Source organism: Oncorhynchus keta, chromosome 3 (genome assembly GCF_023373465.1).
Source record: "Oncorhynchus keta strain PuntledgeMale-10-30-2019 chromosome 3, Oket_V2, whole genome shotgun sequence".
Lineage (NCBI taxonomy): Eukaryota > Metazoa > Chordata > Actinopteri > Salmoniformes > Salmonidae > Oncorhynchus > Oncorhynchus keta.
Window position 1 is genome coordinate 3,902,195 of NC_068423.1, and position 20,959 is coordinate 3,923,153.

The following is a 20,959-nucleotide window of genomic DNA, read 5'->3' on the forward strand; positions in this document are numbered from 1 at the left end:
GCAGCCTCGGGATATGTGGTTTCCAGTTTGCAAAGAGTCAAATAAAGTTAGTTCAGAAAGTTAGTTCAGAGCCATCGTCGATCTGTCTGCTTGTGGGGGAGGGGGGGATATATATACGGCTGTGATTATAATCGAAGAGAATTCCCTTGGTAGATAATGCGGTCGATATTTGATTGTGAGGAATTCTAAATCAGTTTAACAGAAGGACTTGAGTTCCTGTATGTTGTTGTGACCACACCACGTCTGGTTAACCATAAGGCATACGCCCCCGCCCCTCTTCTTACCAGAAAGATGTCTGTTTCTGTCAGCGCGATGCGTGAAGAAACCAGCAGGCTGCACCGATTCCGTTAGCGTCTCTCGAGTGAGCCATGTTTCCATGAAGCAAAGAACGTTATAGTCTCTGATGTCCCTCTGGAATGCTACCCTTGCTCGGATTTCATCAACCTTGTTGTCAAGAGACTGGACTTTGGCGAGAAGTATGCTAGGGAGTGGTGCGCGATGTGCCAGTCTCCGGAGCCTGACCAGAAAACCGCTTTGTTTCCTTCTTTTACGACGTCTTTGTTTTGGGTCGCAGGCTGGGATCCATTCAGTTGTCCTGGGTGAAAGGCAGAACACAGGATCCGCTTCGGGAAAGTCATATTCCTGGTCATACTGATGGTGAGTTGACGTTGCTCTTAAATTCAGTAGTTCTCCCCGACTGTATGTAATGAAACCTAAGATGACCTGGGGTACCAATGTAAGAAATAACAGGTAAAAAAATGTTTTTTAAATACATAGTTTCCTAGGAATGCGAAGCGAGGCGGCCATCTCTGTCGGCACCGGAAGTACACGGATCAGTCGTCCTGGTCCCTTTGCAGAAAAACAGCCCCAAAGCATGATGTTTCCACCCCCATGCTTCACAGTAGGTATGGTGTTCTTTGGATGCAACTCAGCATTCTTTGTCCTCCAAACACGTCGAGTTGAGTTTTACCAAAAAGTTATATTTTGGTTTCATCTGACATTCTCCCAATCTTCTTCTGGATCATCCAAATGCTCTCTATCAAACTTCAGACGGGCCTGGACATGTACTGGCTGAAGCAGGGGGACACGTCTGGCACTGAAGGATTTGAGTCCCTGGCGGCGTAGTGTTTAATGATGATAGGCTTTGTTACTTTGGTCCCAGCTCTCTGCAGGTCATTCACAAGGTCTCCCCGTGTGGTTCTGGGATTTGCGTGGAGCCCCAGATCAAGGGAGAGTATCAGTGGTCTTGTATGTCTTACATTTCCTAATAATTGCTCCCACAGTTGATTTCTTCAAACCAAGCTGCTTACCTATTGCAGATTCAGTCTTCCCAGCCTGGTACAGGTCTACAATTTTGTTTCTGGTGTCCTTTGACAGCTCTTTGGTCTTGGCCATAGTGGAGTTTGGAGTGTGACTGTTTGAGGTTGTGGACAGGTGTCTTTTATACTGATAACAAGTTCAAATAGGTGCCATTAATACAGGTAACGAGTGGAGGACAGAGGAGCCTCTTAAAGAAGTTACAGGTCTGTGAGAGCCAGAAATCTTTCAATTCATTAAAAATCGTACAATGTGATTTTCTGGATTTGTTTCTCATTTTGTCTGTCATAGTTGAAGTGTACCTATGATGAAAATGACAGGCCTCTCTCATCTTTTTATTTTTTTAAACTATGTTTATTACGTTTTACACACACACACACACACACACACACACACACACACACACACACACACACACACACACACACACGACAAAGCAATACAAATAATATACTCAACTAGAAAAAAAATACAAATAAAAAATAGCTTTAAAGATACCATACTTTTGACAAGTTAAACACACCAGGCAGAAGGCTACAGAGGTTAAAGGGCAATCTATATTACAGGGACGGAGCAAACACCTCACCATTGTTCCTGTAAACAGTCAAGGGATAAGGGTGGAGAAATGCAACCACTCACAGACAGTCATGGTCACAGACCGACCATCCACTGGACCAAAAATAAAGTTTACAATGCTTTAAAATAAAAAATATAAAAAATAGAATGATTATTCATGTAGGCGTGAACAAAATGTAAAAATAACTGGTTAAATCAAGCTCACACTTCAGTCTCTGCCTGGGCAAGATGAACAAGGCATCCGCGGATCACAATCAATAAGCACATGGACCTTAATGCCCCCAGCAAAAACACAGGGCTCCTCAACACCTTAAGTCACAGACTTATTTTAGTATTAATTGGAATGCCATCAGAGGATTGACTGTTTTTTCATTAAACAGTTTGGGGTTCCCAGAATTGAATTGAATTTTTTCTAGTTTCAGAACACACACATCTCTCACCCAATATTTATAAGATGGGGGAGCTGCCATCTTCCAGTTCTGTAGTATTAGCCGTCTAGCTAAAAGAGTTGTATAAGCAACAGTGTCCGACTGGATTCTTGATAGGGGGGTACCCATGGGCAGTACTCCAAAAAGGGCTGTAAGGGGAGACGGATCTATAACAGTGTCATATATGTCAGAGAAACATTTAAATATTAATTTCCAGAAACCTGACAGTTTATGACAGCCCCAAAACATATGCAACAGTGTGGCTGGTTCCACTTTATATCTGACACAGGTAGGATCAAAATCAGAGAATATTCTTCCAAGTTTGGCCCCCGACCAGTGGATATTGTTTCAAGCAGTCTGCTAGAGCAACAAAGTTTTCCTGAAACAAATTTTAATATTTCCTTGTCACTTTGACTCCCAAGTAGGTGAATTGATGCCGGACAATCCTAAACTGAGAACTTGTAAAAGAGCACTTTAAAGCAGCCTTGTTTACCGGAAAAAGCTCACTCTTGCCGAGATTCAGCTTGCACCCTGAGATTGATCCAAACTTTGTAAGAACAGATAGGGCACGTGGCAATGAGGTATCGGGGTTGGAGATAAACAAAAGTCAGAGGTTGTCAGCATATGAATGGGCGAGCTCAGTTTCATGCTAACGCCAGCCCACCCCTGAATTATACCTTTGAATGGCATCATTAGAGCGTAGTGCAATGGCGAGAGGCTCGATTGCCAAAGCAAACAACAAGGGGGAGAGTGGACAACCATGTCTGGATCCGCGGTGCAAGGGAAAATAGTCAGAGGACAAGTTATTAGTCCGTACCGAAGCCATGGGGGAAAAATAAAGAATCTTTATCCACGCAATGAATTTGGGGCCAAAGCCAAATCTATAAAATGGCAGCTGTTAGGTAATCCCACTCAACGCGGTCAAACGCTTTTTCGGCATCAAGTGAGACCACCACCTCCGGGTCCTCCGACGCTGGGGAGTACAGTATATTCATAAGGCACCTAATATTGAAAAATAAATGCCTATTTCTCACAAAGCCAGTCTGGTCAGAGTGTATTAATTGGTGCAGCAAGCCTTCCATACGGATGGCTAAAAGCTTAGCTAGGATTTTGTAATCACAGTTTAAAAGCGAGATTGGGCGATAGGATCCACATTCCAGGGGGTCTTTGTTTTTCTTTAGTAGTATTGAAATGGAAGCCTGATAAAGACTAGGCTTTGAAGTATTAAGGCACTCTGCAAATAGTCGAGACAAGAATGGGCAAAGCAGCCCAGAAAACGTCCTGTAAAATTTGGTTGGAAAACCGTCCGGACCCGGTGATTTACCACTTTTCATTACGGACACTGCTGTTGCAATCTCCTCAAGCGTAAATTCTTCTTCTAGACAGTCATGGGAGTCTGTATCAATTGAAGGCATATTCAAGCCATTAAAGAAGGAGTCAATCAGCAAAGGGTCTTGAGGGGATTCAGAGGTGTATAGCGCAGAGTAAAATTGTTTAAATTGATCATTGATCTCTTTATGTATAACTGTGGTGGCACCAGACGGGGTCCTTATTTGTGGGATTAAACGTGAGGCCTCAGATTTACGGATCTGATGCGCAAGGAGTTTTACTAACCTTGTCGCCTTGTTCATGGACTTTGTATCGAGCTCGCAAGAGCAACTGTTCAACGTGCCTGGTAGAAAGCTCATCCAATTCAGATTGGAGTAGTTGGCGCTCTTTATGCAGATCAGAGGAAGGATCCGTAGCATATTTCTCATCCAATGTGGCTATGGACTCGCTCAGGTCCCGAAGTCGCTGGGAGCGAACACTGTTTTGGTTGACTGTATAAGAAATAATTTGGCCACGTAGGTATGCTTTGAGAGACTCCCATATGGTAGAGCAGGACATACCTGGTGTTGAATTAGTTTCTAGGAATAAGGTGATTTCAGAAGAAATTAAATTGACAAACTCCTTATTTGAGAGTAAAATGGGGTTGAGACGCCATTGATAACACATAGGAGGTCACTGGGGAAACTCTAGTTCAAGCACTAATGGTGAATGGTCAGAGATAACAATACTCTCGTAAGTACACTGCCGAAGGTTAGGCAGAAGTTTTTGTCCAAAAATAAGTAATCAATCCGGGAGTATGTTTGATGAACATGAGAATAAAAGGAATACTGTCTATCTGTAGGATGTAGGAAACGCCAGGCCTCAAACAGCATATTTCTGAAGAAAGGATTGAATAAGTAGGGCCCATTTAGATGGGCCTGTATTTGTTTGTGAGGACTTGTCAAGAACTGGGGACATTTTACAGTTGAAACCCCCCCTTAAAATCAACAAATGAGAATCTAAATTGGGAATAGCAGACAGAAAGGAAGAAATTAATCTTGTGTCATCCCAATTGGGAGCATAAACACTAGCCAAAACAAGAGGGGTAGAAAACAGTTCACCGGTTACTATGACGTATCGTCCCTTAGGATCAGCAATAACCTCAGAAGCTACAAAGGGAGTAGCTTTATCAACCAGAATAGCAGCACCTCTTGATTTACTATGAAAGTTTGAGTGGAACACTTGACCAACCCAGTCCTTACGCATCCTAAAATGCTCACCAGTCCTCAAGTGAGTCTCTTGTAGAAATGCAATATTTGCATTCAAACCCTTTAAGTGTGTCAACACCCTCTTACGCTTCACCGGGTTATTAACCCCTTTGGTGTTCCATGAAATGTACTTGATCGCATTATTTCGGCCCCTCTGGGCATTCCCATTATTCAACCCTGTCATTAGAGCATAGAATCGAAAAGCAATGAGCGCCCAAAACCCCCAGAATAACTTGTCTCGGAGTAATAATGTACGGTGGTAAATGTTTGGAAAAAGTACAGGAATAAAAACTAAAAAAGACAGAATGACAACATTAGAACTGAACAATTCAACCTGCCCCCCCACCCCCTCCCCCCATCCCAGACAATACCTCCCCAAACGAGGTACAAGCCTAAATAGAACATGTTCTCTTCGCACAGTATGTCTGTGAGAGTGCGGTCTTAAACCCAAACCCACAGTCCCACTCTTTAAAGTTGCGTTTTGTGAGTGGCTCAAGCAGCAAAAAGAAAGATTTGTATGTATTTTTTTCAAATACAAAAGGCGAATCCCTTGTGCAAATGGAATGACAAAAGCACCACTTGTAGATGTATATAATTGTATTCCCAGTCATATAACAGGCATTGAGAGAGAAAATAAATCAAATGTATAAAGGCTCTCAGCCAAAAATCTAATTTGAAGTAAGGAAATCGTAGTAAGACAATCAAAAATAATAGTAATTATAATAGTAGTCTAGTTGACGCTGAGACAGCTTTTACAACCAATACCAAAAAACTGTGTGCGCAACGTTGAACGTTTGCAGGGCATAAATGACGCTCAAAACTTTTCAAATTAAAGCGAGACCCCAAAAACCGTGTAGCCTCGGGAGACATTTACTGTTTACTGGGTCAATGCAAACAGATGCAGTAAACAAATAACCAAAAATATTTTGAGTCACTGAGACACTGTGTAAACAAACTAAATAGGTGAGCGAGCCAGCCTAGAAACACAGGAGTTAAGTAAAACCTTAATACAATTAAATTAAAATGACTGAATGCTTTGCACGCACAAGATGATCAAACATTAGATCACATCAAGTAAGCCTGATGATTTTACATTTCAAAGTCATTAGATCACATCAAGCATTCAATGCCTAGAACAGTCAGTTTACAATAGTGCATCTAAATCACCAACTATACAAGACTAGCCTGTTATATCTAAACACAATTGTACCACAGTTCGCAAGCAACAGTTGCTGAACTGTGAGCATGTTCAAGACTTATTGATGAGACGTTGAATGTGAGCCATAGCCTCATCCGGAGATTCAAATGTGTAGTCTTTACCCTCATGAGATATCCATAAACGGGCCGGGAATCGCAGTCCATACTTCACACTTGGATGGTCCCGAAGTACTCGTTTGGCCTGTCCGAAAGCTGCGCGCTGCCTGGAAACAGTGGGGGAGTAGTCCTGGTAGATGGAGAAGCTCTTTCCTTGAAAGCTCAGAGTGGTATTGCGGGCTTGTCGGAGGATCTCCATCTTCTCATGAAAAAAGTGCACTCGAAGAATTAAGTCACGGGGCCTCTCCCCATCCCGGGGCTTTGGGCGCAGCGACCGGTGGGCTCGATCAATCAGGGGCTTTTCATCTAAGGTAAGAACATCCTTCAGCAGCCCTGAAACGAAATCCGTGGCGCGATGCATTTCCGCTGACTCTGGGACCGATACAAGTCTCAGATTATTGCGGTGAGAGAATCCCTCTAAACTCACACAGCTCTCCTTCACCTTTTTCAAATCCGCAGCTAGGTGTTTAACTTCAGCCTCCAGGGATGTAGTTAAGTCGGAGACATTAGTAGCGGAGGTCTCCAGTGCTGCAATCGTTGTAGTGTGTGACGCAGTTGTTGTTTTGAGTAATGTGATTGCTGGCACAGTCTCGTTCCGCAGGATGGTTAAATCTGCTTTTAAAGTATCAGAAACCTCCTGTAGTCTGGCCTCAATCGTTGCAACCACCTGTGTTTTCATTTCAACTATCTCAGAGCGTAGTAGTTTGATGGCCTCGAGAATGTTCTTTCAGCGCCGCCAGGCCAAGCCGCACCCCCGGGTAAAGTGTGTGTCCCCGGGCCCTCAGACTCAGGAGAGGGCGGTGATGAGAGTGGGTCTTGTAGGCCGGGTTTTCTCAAAGTCATGCTTTTGGCCTTATGTTTGGTCGACATGCTGACATTCGGAAGCAAAGTAGTCTTGGTTTTTACGGAAAGGGATCACCAAATTAATAGTTGAAAATAAATACGGTTCTGCTGCAAAATTCACATAAACTTTAAGAATACCACGGGAGCAAACGGAAAACACGTCAGTCGCACATGGCGTCCCTCCTATCCTCTCTCATCTTTTTAAGTGGGAGAACTTGCACAATTGGTGGCTGACTAAATACTTTTTTGCCCCACTGTATATATTAAATGCATTAACAGAAATTACTGTAACAAAACAAACATTGTAGTTTAGAAATTATGGGAATTAATGGTAAATGTAGGCTACTACTGATGATACTGTATATGTAATGGGGAATTGATAGACACTAACAACCAAAGGGCAAACAATTTACACAGTGAAGTTATTAAACAACGAATGCGCACAAAGTGGCGGAAGAGAGCCGTGCATTGCGGCCTCGCAATGGATTAGTCCACCGAGACAGGCCTGAATCGGAAAGGTGTCTCGTTTGTCATGAAGAAAATACATCTGTAAATCTATTTGCGATTGCTCAACTAAAATAATCTTGGTCGACCAACAGCCTATCTACCAAACAATTGACCAGTCGACTAAATGGGGTCAGCCCTATATGGAAGACAACCTTCTTTAGGCCGTAAAGACTAGTAGAGACATCAGAGCCACGAACACAAACCGTGGTCCCTGGTCAAGAACTACACAGTGTGGTTTGGATCTTAGAGACTTTCATGTACTTACCCGTGAGCCGAGGGTCTTGAAGATGCCCTCGTACACGTTGCCGTTCTTCACTCTTACGTCACAGGTGGAGCCCTGTAAAGTAGGCAAAAACATAGAGGGGCATGGAGGGAGGTATGTAGGCAGGAGAATGAGAGAAGGAGCAGAAGATTGAAGAAAATACTATCTAACACAGTCTATGATGAGCCATGTCAACAACATTATGGTTCGATATAACAAGATGCTAAATGTCCGTGCAGACATAGCCCTGAGAAAATGGCTGTAGACTACATTGAATTCTACAGCCATGTCTCAGGACTAAAACAGACAACAACAAAAATAACTCACCACCACAGCTGTGAGGAAATGTATCATTCTGGCATTGTTGTAGACACCCTCAAACACCTAGGAAAGGGACCAGAACATTCACCTTGAAAGAAACTCCATTCATTAGACTGCAGCTTTGTGCAGTATGGCCAATGATTCAGAAATCGATGACAATATATGTGATCTTCAAATATCGACAAGAAATAGACACTGCTTTCAAACGGAGAACAAATGTTAGTTGCGTGCCTATTTCTTAACTGATATAATACTACAGCTGAAGACATAAAAAACTGAAAACAACATTCAAATGTACTGAACAGGGATGTATTTCAAAACAAACCCAGGGGGTAATAATTACGTAGTTCTATGGAGTTTTGGTTTTGTTGTTCTACAACCTTTGAGTCATACTCACAGGAGAGGACAGGAAAGGTTGCTTCACAGAGGTTCGACTCCTGGGGGGAGGGGGGAAGAGAGTACAATGGGGTTAGAACAGATTTGACATTGAACAAAAATGCAATAGTCCTTTCACTATATAAAAGGCTGGTCCTACTATACAGATTGCATTAGGTGTGCTAATGTCATAGCGAACCACAAAATTAAGAAAGTCACATTTCTAAATGGACTCCTACAAAGTGTAGATAGCTGTAATATGCACTTGACAAAACTGTGGATGTAGAACAATACAAAGCAGAGGTTTGGTGACTAAACTAATCAGCTAACATGAGATAACTCATTTGCTTACAAACCTAGCATGACATCATTGGAAAATAGCAAGATAACTTTGTATACCTTTTCGTCTGACAATCTCTGTGAATGAATTTATGACTAATCTCATGCTTTGTTAGCAGATGGTCATTAGTCAAAAATTCTTTATTTCGCGCCACAAAAAAAACCCCGCTTAGAGTCAACGTCCTCCTCTGCAACACAGTGAGCGGTTGGCAGAACGATCAATATCCCATATTGTCCCGCCTTATTTGCTCATCAAAGCTTTCAAACTTTTTACTCGCCTCACATTATCGTCTATTTGCCCAAACTCGATATGAAAACTCGGATTGGCTAGTATGTATGGAGGACCGTTCCCGCCACCCCCAAAATAAAATCTGACTAGGAGCTGTGATGATAGCAAGTCATTATGGGATGGTAATTAGAGCCTAACAAATTTTTTGGGCTGATTAGTTTTTCACAGAAATGTTTATAAAATTGGTCTTTATTTTACACATAAAGCGCATATATTATAAACATGGATTGAACAAATGCATACATCTGCTCATTTGTGGTCATTTTTTTTTAAGTCAATGATTGTCTGAAGAGGGCGCTCTACGCGCTGCTCAATGAACATCATATAGCTCGGAAGTCCCGATGTGAGAGAGTGGGCATGGTGGTTTGACGGTGAGTAGCTTGCAACAGCCAGCGTATTTGAATAGGTAAATAATCAAAAGTATTTTGTACATAGTGTTGATGCAACCGTCTCTTTTAACTGAAAATAGCTTCTGGTTATCAGATCAGCGATTACGCCCCTCGAACTGAAGTAAGATGTTCTCTTTCATGAGTCTGATGCAAAATATATAATGTTGCTCCCGGACTAAGAAAATAAGGAAATACAGGGGGTGCAGATCAAGATGCTTGTGAGAATTCGTCGGCGAGTGGGTAACCTGCCACTACCATCCGTTCTATTGGCCAACGTGCAATCACTGGAGAATAAACTGGATGAGCGAGACTATCCTACCAACGGGACATTAAAAACTGTAATAAACTGTAATATCTTTAGTTTCACAGAGTCCGCACAAGCTAATAAAAAAATAATAAACTCTAGACCACCTTTACTCCACACACAGACGTGTACAAAGCTCTCCCTCACCCTCCATTGGCAAAACTGACCACAATTCTCTCTTCCTGATTGCTGCTTACAAGCAAAAAGTAAAGCAGGATGTACCAGTGACGAGATCAATAAAAAAGTTGTCAGATGAAGCAGATGCTAAGCTACAGGACTGTTTTGCTAGCACAGACTGGAATATGTTCCAGGATTCATCCAATGGCATTGAGGAGTACAACACCGGTCATCGGCTTCATCAATAAGTGCTTCGACGACGACGTCCCCACAGTGACCGCACGTACATATTCCAACCAGAAGCAATGAATTAAAGGCAACATCCACACCGAGCTAAAGGCTAGAGCTGCCGCTTTCAAGAAGCGGGACACTAATCTGTACACATAAAAAATCCCACTATGCCCTCAGACGAACCATCAAACAGGCAAAGCGTCAATATAGGACTAAGACTGAATCCTACTACACCGGCTCAGATGCTTGTCGGATGTGGCAGTGCTTGCAAACTATTACGGACTACGAAGGGAAACCCAGCCACGAGCTACCCACTGACACCAGACGAGCTAAATGCCTTTCATGCACCCCAATTTGCATACTGCCGCAACAAATCCACAGATAACCCAATCTTAATTGCACTCCACACTGCCCTTTCCCACCTGGACAAAAGGAATGCCCATGTTTGAATGCTGTTCATTGTCAACAGCTCAGTGTTCAACACCATAATGCTCATCACTAAGCAAAGAACCCTGGGACTGAACACCGCCCTCTGCAACTGGATCCTGGACTTCCTGAAGGGACACCCCCAGATGGTATGGGTGGGCAACAACACATCTGCCATGCTGATCCACAACACGGGGGCCCCTCAGGGGTGCATACTTAGTCCCCTCTTGTACTCCCTGTTCACCCACAACTGTGTGGCCAAGCACGGCTCCAACACCATCATTAAGTTTGCTGACGACAACGGTGGAAGACCAGAGGTCAGGAGGAGGTCAGAGACCTGGCCGTGTGGTGCCAGGATAACAACCTCTCCCTCAACGTGAGCAAGACAAAGGGAGATGATTGTGGACTACAGGAAAAGGAGGGCCGAACACTCCCACATTCCCATCGACAGGGCTGTAGTGGAACAGGTCGAGAGACAAGTTCCTTGGTGTCCACTATCATGGTCCAAACACACCATGAAAAGTTGTGAAGAGGGCACGGCAACACGTTTTCTCCCTCAAAAAAGATTTGGCATGGGTCCCCAGATCCTCAAAAAGTTCTACAGCTACACCATCGCGAGCAGTCTGACCGGTTGCATCACTGCCTGGTATGGCAACTGCTCGGCATCCGAAAGTAAGGCACTACAGAGGGTAGTGTGTACAGCTCAGTACATCAAGCTTCCTGCCATCCAAGACCTATATACTAGGCGGTGTCAGAGGAAAACCCCAAAAACTGTCAAAGACCCCAATCACCCAAGTCATAGACTGTTCTCTCTGCTACCGCATGGCAAGTGGTACCGGAATGCAAAGTCTAGGTCCAAAAGGCTTCTTAATTAACAGCTTCTACCCCCAAGCCATAAGATTGCTGCTCAATTAATCAAATGGCCATCCAGATTACTTTTGTGATACTTTTATTTTTCACTTTAGTTTATTTAGTAAATATTTCTTAACTACATTGTTGGTTAAGGGCTTGTATGTAAGCATTTCACTGTATTCATTGCATGTGACAAATAACATTTACAGTAGTTGCATTAATCAACCCCCATAGTCTCCACAGCCGGACAATTTTCACTAGGCTTCTGAAAATAAATGCTGTTGGCATTCTCAGTGTCGCTCATTCAGCCAACAGAAACTTTCAACTGTTTTTTCCCGACTAAGCAACGAGTCGGAGCCCAAGCGTTCTCAGTTCTCACCTCCACCCATTACTGGGTCTGAGCCGCCGAAGCCTCCCCACCATTAGCTCTGACAAATTCAAAAACCCAAGTCATTGGTGACTTCATTACCCGCAATATTAGCCTTAAATAGAATCATCCAGCGATTATACATTGTTTACCACGAGGCAGGGCTACCGATGTAAAGGATCATCTGAAAACGTTGCTGGCTGATGTTCAAACTAGCGAGTGTAGAGAGAATATGGATATTGTTATCCACGTCAGCACAAGCGACGTTAGGATGAAACAGTCAGAGGTCACCAAGCGCAGTAACTTCAGCGTGTAAATTAGCCAGAAAGATGTGTCGGCATCGAGTCGCTGTCTCTGGCCCCCTCCCAGTTAGGGGGAGTGATGAGCTCAACAGCTGACTTGCACAACTCAATTGCTGGTTGAAAACTGTTTCCTGCCCTCCCAAAATATAACATTTGTAGATAATTGATCCTCTTTCTGGGCCTTTTGAGAAATGACAGACTCCATCCTAGCTGGAGGGGTGCTCTCATGTTACCGGTCAACAGACAGGGCTCTAACTTCTCTAGCTCCACATTGAGAGGGTGCAGGCCAGACAGCAGGCTGTTAGCCAGCCAGCAAGAGTGGAGTCTGCCACTAGCACAGTCAGCTTAGTGTTCCCCATTGAGACAGTGTCTGTGCCTCGATCTAGGTAGGGAAAATCTAAACATGTGGTGTTCGCTTTAGCAATCTCACTGGAATAAAGTCCTCCTCAATCCCTGTAATTGTTTTAAGAGACTGATAATACCTCAACTAAAAATAGGACTACTTAAATGTTAGATCCCTCATTTCCAAGGCAGTCATAGTCAGTGAACTAATCATAAACTTAATGTGATTGGCCTGACTTGAAACATGGCTTAAGCCTGATGAGTTAAAATGAGACCTCTCCACCTGGTTGCACTTGTGACCATATCCCCCGCGCATCCCTCAAAAGTGGTGTTGCTACCATTTGTGACAGCAAATTTTTCTTTAGTAGTGAAATCTATGCAGCCTACCCAATCACTTTTTATAGCTACTGTTTACAGGCCTCCTGGGCCATTTACAGTGTTCCTCACTGAGTTCAATGAATTCTATCGGATCTGTTAGTCATGGCAGATAATTCAATTTTTTTGGTGACTTCAATATCAGAGGCCTCCTCCGTAAGTTTGTTTTACTCACTGCTTTAGCACAATCCGCCAAGCCTGATGTCCTTGTCGTGTCTGAATCCTGGTTTAGGAAGGCCACCAAAAATTCTGAGATTTCCATCCCCAACTACAACATTTTCCATCAAGATATAACTGCCAAAGGGGAAGGAGTTGTAATCTATTGCAGAGATAGCCTGCACAGTTCTGTCATTCTTTCCAGGTCTATGCCCAAACAGTTTTAAAAAGTAATCTCTCCAGAAATAAGGCCCTCACTGTTGATGCCTGTTATAGACCCCCCTCAGCTCCCAGCTGAGCCCTGGACACCATATGTGAATTGATTGCCCCCCATTTATCTTCAGAGTTCGTTCTGTTAGATGGCCTAAACTGGGATATGATTAACACACCAGCAGTCCTACAATCTAAGCTAGATGCCCTCAATCTCACACAAATTATCAAGGAACCCACCAGGTACAACCCTACATCCGTAAACATGGGCACCCTCATAGATATTATCCTGACCAACTTGTCCTCCAAATACACCTCTGCTGTTTTCAAATCAGGATCTCAGCGATCACTGCCTGTATCCGCTATGGGTCCGCGGTCAAACGACCACCCATCATCACTGTCAAACGCTCCCTAAAACACTTCTGCGAGCAGGCCTTTCTAATCGACCTGGCCCGGGTATCCTGGAAGGATATTGACCTCATCCCGTCAGTCGAGGAAGCCTGGTCGTTCTTTAAAAGTAATTTCCTCACCATCTTAAATAAGCATGCCCCTTTCAAAAAATGTAGAACTAAGAACAGATAGCCCTTGGTTCACTCCAGACCTGACTGCCCTCAACCACCACAAAAACATCCTGTGGCGGGCTGCACTAGCATCGAATAGTCCTCACGATATGCAACTTTTCAGGAAAGTCAGGTACCAATACACGAAGTTAGCTAGGAAAGCAAAGGCTCACTTTTTCAAAACAGAAATTTGCATCTTAACTCCAAAAACTTTTGGGACACTGTAAAGTCCATGTAGAATAAGAGCACCTCCTCCCAGCTGCCCACTGCACAGAGGCTAGGAAACACTGTCACCATGATAAATCCACGATAATCAAGAATTTTAATAAGCATTACTCTACGGCTGGCCATGCTTTACTCCTGGCTACCCCAACCCTGGGCCAACAGCTCCGCACCCCCCGCAGATACTTGCCTAAGCCTCCCCAGCTTCTTCACCCAAATCCAGATAGCAGATGTTCTGAAAGAGCTGCAAAACCTAGACTCGTACAAATCAGCCGGGCTAGACAATCTGGACCCTCTTTTTCTGAAATTATCAGCCGACATTGTTGCAACCCCTATTACCAGTCTGTTCAACCTCTTTTTAATCGTCCGAGATCCCCAAAGATTGGAAAGCTGCCGCGGTCATCCCCCTCTTCAAAGGGGGCGACACTCTGGACCCAAACTGTTACAGACCTATATCCATCCTGCCCTGCCTTTCTAAAGTCTTTCGAATCCCATCATTCCTTCTCCGCGGTGCCATCCGGTTTTCGAGCTGGTCACAGATGCACCTCAGTCATGCTCAAGGTACTAAACGATAACATAACCACCATCGATAAAAGACAGTACTGTGCAGCCGTCTTCATCGACCTGGCCAAGGCTTTCGACTCTGTCAATCACCGTATCCTTATCGGTAAACTCAACAGCCTTGGTTTCTGAAATGACTGCCTCGCCTGGTTCACCAACTACTTCTCAGAGTTCAGCGTGTCAAATCGGAGGGCCTGTTGTCCGGACCTCTGGCAGTCTCTATGGGGGTACCAGAGGGTTCAATTCTCAGGCCGACTCTTTTCTCTGTATATATCAACGATGTCGCTCTTGCTGCGGGTGATTCCCTGATCCACCTCTACGCAGACAACACCATTCTATATACATCTGGCACTTTTTGGACACTGTGTTAACAAACCTCCAAACGAGCTTCAATGCCATACAACACTCCATCCGTGGCCTCCAACTGCTCTTAAACGCTAGTGAAAAAAAAGCATTATTTTCAACTGATTGCTGCCCGCACCCGCCCGCCCAACTAGCATCACTACTCTGGACAGTTGATTTAAAATATGTGGACAACTATAAATACCTAGGTGTCTGGCTAGACTGTAAACTCTCCTTCCATACTCATAAACATCTCCAATCCAAAATTAAATCTAGAATCGGCAAAGCATCCTTCACTCACACTGCCAAACTTACCCTCGTAAAACTGACTATCCTACCGATCCTCGAGGATGTCATTTACAATATAGCCATCCAACACTCTACTCAGCAAACTGGATTGCAGTCTCTCACAGTGTCATCCGTTTTGTCAACAAAGACCCATATACCACCCACCACTGCGACCCGTATGCTCTTGTCAGCTGACCCTCGCTACATATTAGTCACCAGACCCACTGGCTCCAGGTCATCTATAAGTCTTTGCTAGGTAAAGCTCCGCCTTATCTCAGCTCACTGGTCACCATAACAACACCCACCCTTAGCACGCGCTCCAGCAGTTATATCTCACTGGTCTTCCCCAAAGCCAACACCTCTGCCATTGCAGTCTTTCTTTCCAGTTCACTGCTACCAAATGACTGGAACGAATTGCAAAAATCGCTGAAGTTGGAGACTTTTATTTCCCTCACTAAATTTTAGCATCAGCTATCTGAGCAGCTTACCGATCGCTGCAGCTGTACACAGCCCATCTGTAAATAGCCCATCCAATCTACCTACCTCATTCCCATATTGTTTTATTTACTTTTTTGCACACCAGTATTTCTACTTGCACATCATCATCTGCACATCTATCACTCGTGTTGATTTGCTAAATTGTAATTACTTCGCTACTGTGGCCTATTTATTGACTTACCTCCTTACGCCATTTGCACACACTGTATATAGACTTTTTTCTATTGTGTTATTGACTGTACGTTTGTTTATTCCATGTGTAACTCTGTGTTGTTGTCGGTGTCGTACTGCTTTGCTTTATCTTGGCCAGGTCACAGTTGTAAATGAGAACTTGTTCTCAACTGGCCTACCTGGTTAAATAAAAAGGTGAAATAAAAAAAATATTGCCACAATCATCCCATGGAATAGATATTGTCGATCTAAATGTTTTTCCTCATAATTCTGGATCGTCAGACCACGTTATGATGTTTGCAATCACAAAAAAATAATGTGCTTAGACCCCAACCCATGATTATCAAAAGCTGCATTATAAATTCTCGAACAACCCAAAGATTTCTCAATTCCTTTCCAGACTCCCTCCACCTACCCAAGGACATGGGAGTACAAAAATAAGTTAACCGCCTAACCGAGTACCTAAACCTTGTGTAATACCCTTGATGTAGTTGCAAAGTAATTGCCTCTAAACCTTCCAGTTGTCTACTGGATCCTATTCCAAGATGCGGAATATTTAAGCAAACAGCTGGAGGCAGGGCTTTCTCCTATAGAGCTACATTTTTATTGAATGGTCTGCCCATGCATGTGAGAGCTGGAGACTTAGTCTCAACCTTTAAGTCTTTACTGACAACTGATCACTTCACTAGGTCCTATGATTAAGTGTAGTCTGGCCCAGAGGTGTGAAGGCGAACGGCAAGGCTGGAGTGACAAACCACCCTTGTTGTCTCTGCCTGGCCGGCTTTCCTATCTTCACTGGGATTCTCTGCCTCTGACCATATTACCTGGGCTGAGTCACTGGCTTGCTCGCGCTCTTCCATCCTTCCTGTCCTTGGACTCGTGCGGTGGGGAGATCTTTCTGGGCGATATTCAGCCTTGTCTCTGGGTAATAAGTTAGTGGCCCATTGATTTCCCTTTGGTGGTGTGGGGGCTGTGCTTTGCCAAAGTGGGTGGGGTCATATCCTGCCTGGTCATCCCTGTCTGGGGGTGACTTTGGAAGGGGCCAGTGTCCCTGACCCCCACCCTGTCTCAGTCTCCTGTATCTATGCTGCAATAGTCTATGTGCCGGGGGGCTAGGGTCAGTCATATCTGGTGTAATTCTCGTCTTATCTGGTGTCCTGTGTGATCTTAGATATGCTCCCTCTAAATTTCCCATCTCTCTGTCCCCTCCTGGAGGACCTGAGCCCTAAGACCATGCCTCAGGACTACCTTGCCTGACGACTCCTGACTGTCCATGTCCCTAGCCCACCTGTTCGTTCTGCTAATCCAGTTTCTGCTGTTCTACAGGCGGCTATGGAAGCCTGACCCCCCCTGGATATGCTGTCTCGACCTCTAAATGCTCAGCTATGAAAAGCCAACTGCCAGTAACTCTTGAGGTGCTGACCTCTTGCGCCATTTACAACCATTGTGATTATTATTTGACCCTGTTGGTCTTCTATGAATGGTTAAACATCTTGAAGAACGATCTGTCCTTAATGGCCATGTACTCTTAGAATCTCCAACCGGCCCAGTCAGAAGAGGACTTGCCACCCCTCAGAGCCTGGTTCATCCCTCTAGCTTTCTCCCTAGCCGCTTGCGCTCTGAGGTTTTAGGCTAGGTTATTGTATTAGCACTTTGTGACTGCAACTGCTGTTGTGAAAAGGGCTCTATAACTACATTTGATTGACTGAATAGTCCTGCAGGTCGACCACTTATAAAAGGGTCAATCTGGGATTCAAACAAAAACAAAGCGTACTCCTCGCCACTTTCTTTGGTAAACGGCTGAGAAATGGGGCAGAAGAAACGTAACCAATCTCAAATACATAGAAGCAAGGACTCTCACATATGGAGGCAATGACTGACCATCCATGAGATCAAAATAATTTAAAAGAAGTTAAGCTATACAATGTTTGTAGACCATGCAATTGTAAACAAACACTGTATAGCTTAACATTTGTATTATTTTGATCTCATGGATGGAGTAAGTAATGGATTAAAACAAAATTTGCTTTGGGTTCTGATGGGGTAATACATACCCTTTTTTACACTATTAAAATGCTCTGAATTTAAGAAATTGTACCCTCTCTCATCTTTAACAACCAGGAAGCCTGAAAGAACAGGCTGAGTGGGCAGGGATCTTATATTCATGAGCTCACCTTGACTAACTGCTCTTTGATACACCCTTGTGTTCATTGCCAGGTAACAAGGTAAACAATGGGCCACATGTCATTACAAGCCTGAATAGTATGCCTCAACCCATCTTCTCTGCAAAATGCTCACATGATCAACAGAGCTAATCATGGACTGTTGGACATCAGACAAACAGCAGCAACACACAATTGTATTTCCATTGATTTGTAAGCAATTACAGAACACAGTTCACTGATAAGCTTCTTCGCAAGAATTAGTAAAGCCTGGGTCAACTTAGAAGATTAGACATAAGGGAATGTACATGAAAACAGCAAACAACAAGTGTACTGGACAATTTATTGGTGCCTCTACATTAGCATTATAAATGACAATATGTTCAGAATTATAAACACTGCTCAAAAAAATAAAGGGAACACTAAAATAACACATCCTAGATCTGAATGAATGAAATATTCTTATTAAATACTTTTTTCTTTACATAGTTGAATGGGCAGACTACAAAAATCACGCAAAAATTATCAAAGGAAATCAAATTTATCAACCCATGGAGGTCTGGATTTGGAGTCACACTCAAAATTAAAGTGGAAAACCACACTACAGGCTGATCCAACTTTGATGTAATGTCCTTAAAACAAGTCAAAATGCGGCTCAGTAGTGTGTGTGGCCTCCACGTGCCTGTATGACCTCCCTACAACGCATGGGCATGCTCCTGATGAGGTGACGGATGGTCTCCTGAGGGACCTCCTCCCAGACTTGGACTAAAGCATCCGCCAACTCCTGGACAGTCTGTGGTGGATGGAGCGAGACATGATGTCCCAGATGTGCTCAATTGGATTCAGTTCTGGGGAACGGGCGGGCCAGTCCATAGCATCAATGCCTTTCTCTTGCAGGAACTGCTGACACACTCCAGCCACATGAGATCTAGCATTGTCTTGCATTAGGAGGAACCCAGGGCCAACCGCACCAGCATATGGTCTCACAAGGGGTCTGAGGATCCCATCTCGGTACCTAATGGTAGTCAGGCTACTTCTCGCGAGCACATGGAGGGCTGTGCGGCCCCCCACAGAAATGCCACCCCACACCATGACTGACCCACCGCCAAACCGGTCATGCTGGAGGATGTTGCAGGCAGCAGAACATTCTCCATGGCGTCTCCACTCTGTCACGTCTGTCACATGTGCTCAGTGTGAACCTGCTTTCATCTGTGAAGAGCACAGGGCGCCAGTGGCGAATTTGCCAATCTTGGTGTTCTCTGGCAAATGCCAAACGTCCTGCACGGTTTTGGGACACGGCCTTTAAAGTATGCAGGTACCATTGATTCATAACATAACACTCATCGCTCATCCAAATGCTTAAAAAAATACAAAGCAAATAAATGTGATATCAAACCAAGTAAAAGTGAATTACTTAGGCTTTAGGAAGTGCAAGAAACTACAGAGGTTGATGGGGAGGGGGACCCATGTACCCCGCGTCAATCAAGCAGGATTCAGATTCCGAGTGTTTAATAGTCACGTGTCGTGACTACCATTAATGTGATGACTGCTATTTATCAAATAATTACCTACTCTGTTCAATTAGTACTCGATTAAATTAATCATCTAACAATAAAGTCATTAGGAACAATAAAGTCATTAGGAACTTAGTCACACTTTAAACAACTTTTCCGTGGTGCCCCATCTCCCGACTTAAACTCTAAAGATACATAGATCTCTTACATCAATACAGTCAATTATTACCTGTCTCATTCTGGACTTCACAAATATCTTAATCCACAAGAAACCTAGCCTGAGTGATGAATCAGCAATTCACAAAGTTAGTAAATAAATAATTAAGCCTAACTCAATAAATCACACAGAAACAAAGACACACAGTATAGGTTTTCATTTTATGTTAGTAATCGATAAGTCCCTAGTGGACTAACCCAATATGACGGCTTGTTACACAATGGAAGGGAGGATAAAGAGCGGGAGAGTGGACTTATCCTACATACACTTGAAACTACGCTCACCATAAATAGAAATATTTAGCACCCTAACAGCCACTCATTCGGATTACAAATGCAACATATATTTACGCGTAGATGTCTTTCTCTGTCGTCTCTATGTTGAAACCACGATCCGTTTATGGCGAGTAGTTTGATGCAAGTCTCGGGTTGTCCACCAGAGGTCAATGTCCTTAGTTGTCGGCTCCTGTCTTGGGAGTGTTCGTTAGACTGGATACGCCAAATGGTGTACAGTGGGATCTGCACTTCCCCCTGTCCGTTAGAGTAGAAACCTCTGAGGTATCTATGCTGGTGAGAGAGATTTGTCCTTCCCTCTCGTCTTGGTCAATTTACCTAGACAACATCACATACCAGCTGCAGACTGGGAATGTTTTGCTCTAGTCTTCAACTTCTTCACTCCTCTAGTTTGAAGGTCAATCAAGCCTACTACATTTTCTGGTCTTGTAGTTAACCATTTCATGACACCCGGCTTACACCATCCCCCTGCTTGGTCTAATGTACATTGTTACAAATCCTTTTAAACACTCTGGCCAGAAAGGCAGTTCCATCATGTTGACAAACTCTGAGCTCACTTGGGCATAGCTACTGATTGGCACAAGTTTTACAAGAAAAACAATTCTCATTTAGAAGGATAAAATCACATTGCTATATTTATTCATATAAGTTCTACAACATTTAGATGTAAATCTGATATACACATTGTGAAAGCTCTCAGTTACAATGTTTCCATTATAACTTATTTCTGATAAGTTTAATGACATGACAAAATAGACAAATTTTCTATATTCCATCTGTCATAATTCCCAACATTTGGATATTTAAATATATTGTCCCAATGTTCATTGTTTGAGGTTTTGGCAAAGTCTCTGTTGTACTCAGACATTCCATTCTCAATACTGCAGAGCCAAAGGGGGAGTTTCTGGCAGGT

The 20,959-nt window shown here is 43.6% G+C and overlaps 1 protein-coding gene across 1 annotated transcript in view; it reads right to left on the minus strand.

The window, feature by feature from the left end:
• Window positions 1-20,959, minus strand: part of LOC118363975 (ataxin-2-like protein) — a 54,524-nt gene that overhangs the window by 28,847 nt on the left and 4,718 nt on the right. Inside the window, 3 exon segments of the mRNA XM_035745255.2 lie at window positions 7,827-7,898; window positions 8,151-8,207; window positions 8,542-8,581. Coding sequence (XP_035601148.2) covers window positions 7,827-7,898; window positions 8,151-8,207; window positions 8,542-8,581 — 169 coding nt within the window.